Here is a 4,713-nt window from a genome sequence, read left to right as displayed (position 1 = left end):
GGAAGGAGATGCTACTGGCATCTAGTGGGTAGAGATCAGGGATGCTGCCAGACATCCCAGAGTAGAGAGGATAGCCCTCACCGACATGAAGACAATTAATTATTCAGTCTAAAATGTCAACAGCGCCAAGTAAGAAGCCACCGTCTTACTAATTCTACCTGTCTTCTAAGCCTTTGTGAACATCGCCTCTTTTGGAAGGTTTTGCTTCCTCATCAACCAGCATGAGTTTGGGGCCCCTGCACTGGGCTCCCCAAACCTCCCTTATGTGATTCATTCCCTTGTCTCACTGGAGAATTGGACACTGGAATTGTCCACTGGACAGTGGAAGGTCCTCTCCCTGGAAGGTTGGGCTATATGTTTCATCTGCATGCATTACACACAGGGAGCCATCCATGGATTTTCTCAAATGAACACAGCCCCCTGAACTGGGGACAGATAGGAGGGTGTAGATGAATATTGTAACAACATGTTAAAACCTACAGTTGACCTATGAACTCATAGGTAGCGGGACTTACGCAGACCCCATCTCTACCTCTGGGAACCTGCCTTCTCCAGGTGTCTGTGCTGGTGTGTGACCTACAGAGATGGCAATTTCCAACAGCTCCAACCTCATAGCATGGCTCACGCCTTTAGATGTTGCCTTAAGTTTTGAGTGACTCAAGTTTAATCCCACCAAAATAAGACATAGAATTCGGGCATATAACAGGTTCCTAACAATGAAAAACATAGGCTGGAAGCTTCCTTTGCAGTTGGCTCTCCTGTGGGTCACGACCTGCTTGATCCACCAGCAAAAATAAAACTCCCTGTGTCCACACGCTTGCAGGCTTCAGATCTTGTGCCCATCATCAGAAACACTTGAAGCCCTCCTCTTTGGATTCAGGTTTGAAACGGACTCTGGTTGAAATGCTGTGCCCTTTGGAAGAGTTCTTCCCCTTTTCACGACCCTGCCAGCTCTGGCTCCTGCTTGCTTTCTTCCCCCCGGCTCTCCTCCTCTCTCCCTGCCCAGGTAGCTCTGGCCCTGCTGGCTGGGGGAGGATCAACTGCGGCGCCAGAGGTGAGAGCAGGGCTGGGCACATCACCTCCAGCTCACTGCCTCTGCTGCCGCTGTGAGGGAAACGCCCTGGCCTGGGGCCGGCGAGGTCCGCTGCCTTCTGAAGGGCTCTCTAATTCCTCCAACTCTTGATCCTGGACTCGGCCCCGGGCCCGCCTTCTTCTCTCCAGCATCTCCTCAAAGAAGATCTGGCAGCTGAAGCCCTCTTGTATGCCATACTGGGCGTGCTTGAGCAGAGCCTCCAGCGTGGGGAAGACCCGACAGCAGGCCACGCAGCGCAGCCCATAGTCCGTGGTGACCAGCCAGTCGGGGGTGTCCCGCAGCTCTGGCAGGCACAGCTCCAGAGGCCCCAGCAGCTCCGTGTCATCCTGCTCTGGGCAGCAGTTGCTCTTGCTGGCTTCCAGTTCCCAGCGCAGGTCGGTGCTGGAAGCCATCTCAAAGGAGGTGCCTTTCCGCCTCTGCCTCTTGATGAACGCGGCCTCGTGAATGCGGGGCTTCCTGCTGACCGGCTCAAAGCCTGTCTCAGTCTCCCAGGCCACGGCCACGCCCTGCACCGTCTGCACGTGGGTGTAGAAGGCACACATGCTCTGCTGGGCGGTGTCTTCATCGTCGTACATGCAGGAGTAGCAAGACTGGTACTGGGAGTAAGACTGATACTCTGAGGAGGAGGACGGGGAGGATGGAGAGCTGCTCCAGCCCAGCATTGCCCGGGCCCTGCAGGCCAAGTAGACGTCCTCCCCGTGGAGGGGGGCCGGCCCCGGCCGAGGAGGTGTCTCCTCTCTTTTCATGGCCCCTGGGAAATGGAAGGACATTTTCATCAGCGTCCCCGCAGGGATCAGTGCCACAACTCACCTTTCAGGGCTCTGGGAGGGTGCAGGCTCGGGGGTCCTTGGGCAAGTACCATCAGCTCCTGTGTTGTGATTCCTCATAAAATGGGGATGAGGAGCAAATAATGTATGGATGTGATCACCAAAAACTTGACTAAACCCAAAAAGACCATCAACTGGTGAATAGACAGATTATGGTATGGATGGATGGATGTATGGATGGATGTACCATACAACGCAAGCCTATTCATTGATTTAAAAAAAAAAGGAATGATCTACCGATATGTGTAAAACATGGACAAATCTCCAGGCACCTGGGTGGCTGGCTCAGGGTTGAGCGCTGACTCTTTGTTTTGGCTCAGGTCATGATCTCATGGTTTCGTGAATTCAGCCCTTCCTCGGGCTCTGCACTGACAGTGTGGAGCCTGCTTGGGATTCCCTCTCACCTTCTCTCTCTGTCCTTCCCTTATTGCACTATTTCTGTCTCTCTCAAAATAAATAAGAATTTTTTAAAAATGCCTTTAAAACATGGGTGAATCTCTAATGCATTATGCTAAATGAAAGCAGCTGGGGTAAAAAGGCCCTATGCTATAGGATTCCACTTAGATGACATTCTAGAAAAGGTAAAACTATAGAAAGAGTGGGCAGATCAGGGGTTACCCGGAGCTGGGGGCAGCAGGGTAACTCACTGCAGAGGGTCACAAGGAAACCTTTGGGGATGATGAAAATGTTCCAGGTCATGATCACGATGGTGGTTACGCACATGTACGCTTATCCAGAATTCTTCAAATTATGCACAATGATGACATTTTCATGTGTAAATTAACAGCTGATTAAAGCCAATTTAAAAAGCCACACATGTGTGTGGGGAGGGATCACCTGAGTGGCTCAGTCGGTTGAGCGCCCACTCTTGGTTTGGGCTCCTGTGATGATCTCACGGTTCACAAGTTTGAGCCCCACATCAGGCTCCTCACTGACAGTGCAGAGCCTGCTTGAGATTCTCTGTCTTCCTCTCTCTCTGCCCCTCCTCCCATGCTCGCTCACTCTCAAAATAAATTTTTGAAAAAGCTCAATTTGAAAAGCCACACATGGAAGTACTTTAACCAGGTCATCCAGCACCCCCTTTTCCTTCAGCATTTGTGACGTATATTGGTCCTACCTGAGGAGCATCTTGCCCTCTCCTTAAACATTCACTGTACCTCATCACCGTATAAGTGCCCGCCATGTATTAACTCCCTTAATACTGAAAAAGCCCCAAGAAATTACATTGTTATGATTCCTATTTGACAGATTAGGAAACTGAGGCACAGAGTTTCACTGACTATTGAGTTGGTGTTACCCTTATGTGCTGCCCGTGGTCACTTCACAGTCATCTTCAAATTGATGTCCTGGATTAATTTTAATCAATTTATTATAAGGGGTTTTTGTATATTATTCTGAAACCACAGGGCTGACATGCCAATTTTGCTTCTCCAATGTACATTAAAGTACATAATGACTAGCATTTTCCATTTTCACCCTCGTACCTCCTGAAATCACCTCATGTACTCACAACAGCCTCAGGCATAGCCACCATCCATTTTCATGGCCAATCCAACACTTTGGCAACAGCACTGGAGGTGACCCAGCGCCCCTCCCTCACCCTCCAGAGCCTCGCTCCCAAGGAACCAACCCTCTCTCTTTTGACCCACCTGACCAGCACACTGCCACGCTCTCCTCCGTGGGCTCTGGGCTGGCCAGGCTCATGGTGGTCCCATCTGTTGGTGATTGTTCTCCCCTATGGTCTGTGAAGTGGCGTTCCATGGTTGGACACCAGAGCCCAGGGGACTCAGTGCTCCAGCTGTTTGGTGAGGGTTGGTTTAGGCTGTGCTGAAGCCCTCCACTGGCCCCAGCCCCAGGGGCTGCTGGGCTCCCTGTGGTTACTAGGATCCTGGGTTTAGTCTGTGACCTCATCAATGACAATGTTCTATGACCCATGGCAAGGACTGAGACCCAGTCTAGAGGGTAGGACAGGCTTCTCACCAGGATCTCATTTCCTGGTGGGGCCCCTCCTTGTCTTTTGTGTGTGTGTGTGTGTGAGGGACATAAACATAAAACACAAACGCACACACATATAAACACTTACACACACATAGAGACACAAACACTTAAACATACCCACAAAGAGGCTTATACATATGTAAACACACATATCCTCACATGGACACGCACATAATAATCACTCACACACATACACTAAAATGTACATAAACACACATTTAAACACACAGACATAGACACATACACACTCATACACATATAAACTAACACACTCATACACTCAAATTCACACACACATTCACCTAACGACACACTTGTGTTCACACATGCATATGCACAAATTCACACCATGTTCCTTTAAATACACACATGTTTGCATACACACTGTCATCACCCAACATCAAATCAGGCCTACTGGGGCATCTGGGTAGCTCAGTCAGTTAATCATCTGACTTTAGCTCAAGTCATGACTTCACAGTTCTTGGGTTTGAGCCCTGAGTCATTCTGGCATGCCTTCCTATCTGCCACCTCTCTCTGCTCCTGGAGGTCCCAGTGCTTGTACACACTTCCTCCAAAACACCTCTCTCCATTCCCCTCCTACCTCTGCTCAGTGTCACTAACTCTACTCCTCTGCATCACCAAATCTAAACATCTCAAAAAGATAGTGGATTGAAAATAATCCCAATATTCCAAAAGTAACCCCAACACTGTCCATACAGCCAGCACCTCAGAAAATATACTCCACTCCTAAAAGAAAGGCCACTGCATGAAGGAAAACACCACAGAGCTTTATGG

General features: G+C 49.6%; 1 protein-coding gene across 1 annotated transcript; it reads right to left on the bottom strand.

Annotated features, from left to right (window-relative positions):
• Nucleotides 1–628: 628 nt before the first annotated feature.
• FAM170B (family with sequence similarity 170 member B) lies at nt 629–3,800 on the bottom strand. The gene is made up of 2 exons (XM_039233751.1): nt 3,570–3,800; nt 629–1,844 (listed from the first exon to the last, which is right to left on the bottom strand). Exons 1-2 carry the CDS (start codon nt 3,679–3,681, stop codon nt 1,087–1,089), a joined length of 870 nt encoding a protein of 289 aa, XP_039089682.1. The 5' UTR covers nt 3,682–3,800; the 3' UTR covers nt 629–1,086.
• Nucleotides 3,801–4,713: the final 913 nt, after the last annotated feature.

The sequence above is a fragment of the Hyaena hyaena genome, unplaced genomic scaffold (genome assembly GCF_003009895.1).
Source record: "Hyaena hyaena isolate Hyena2069 unplaced genomic scaffold, ASM300989v1 scaffold_78, whole genome shotgun sequence".
Classification (NCBI taxonomy): domain Eukaryota; kingdom Metazoa; phylum Chordata; class Mammalia; order Carnivora; family Hyaenidae; genus Hyaena; species Hyaena hyaena.
This window is presented reverse-complemented; position numbering and strand designations above follow the sequence as displayed.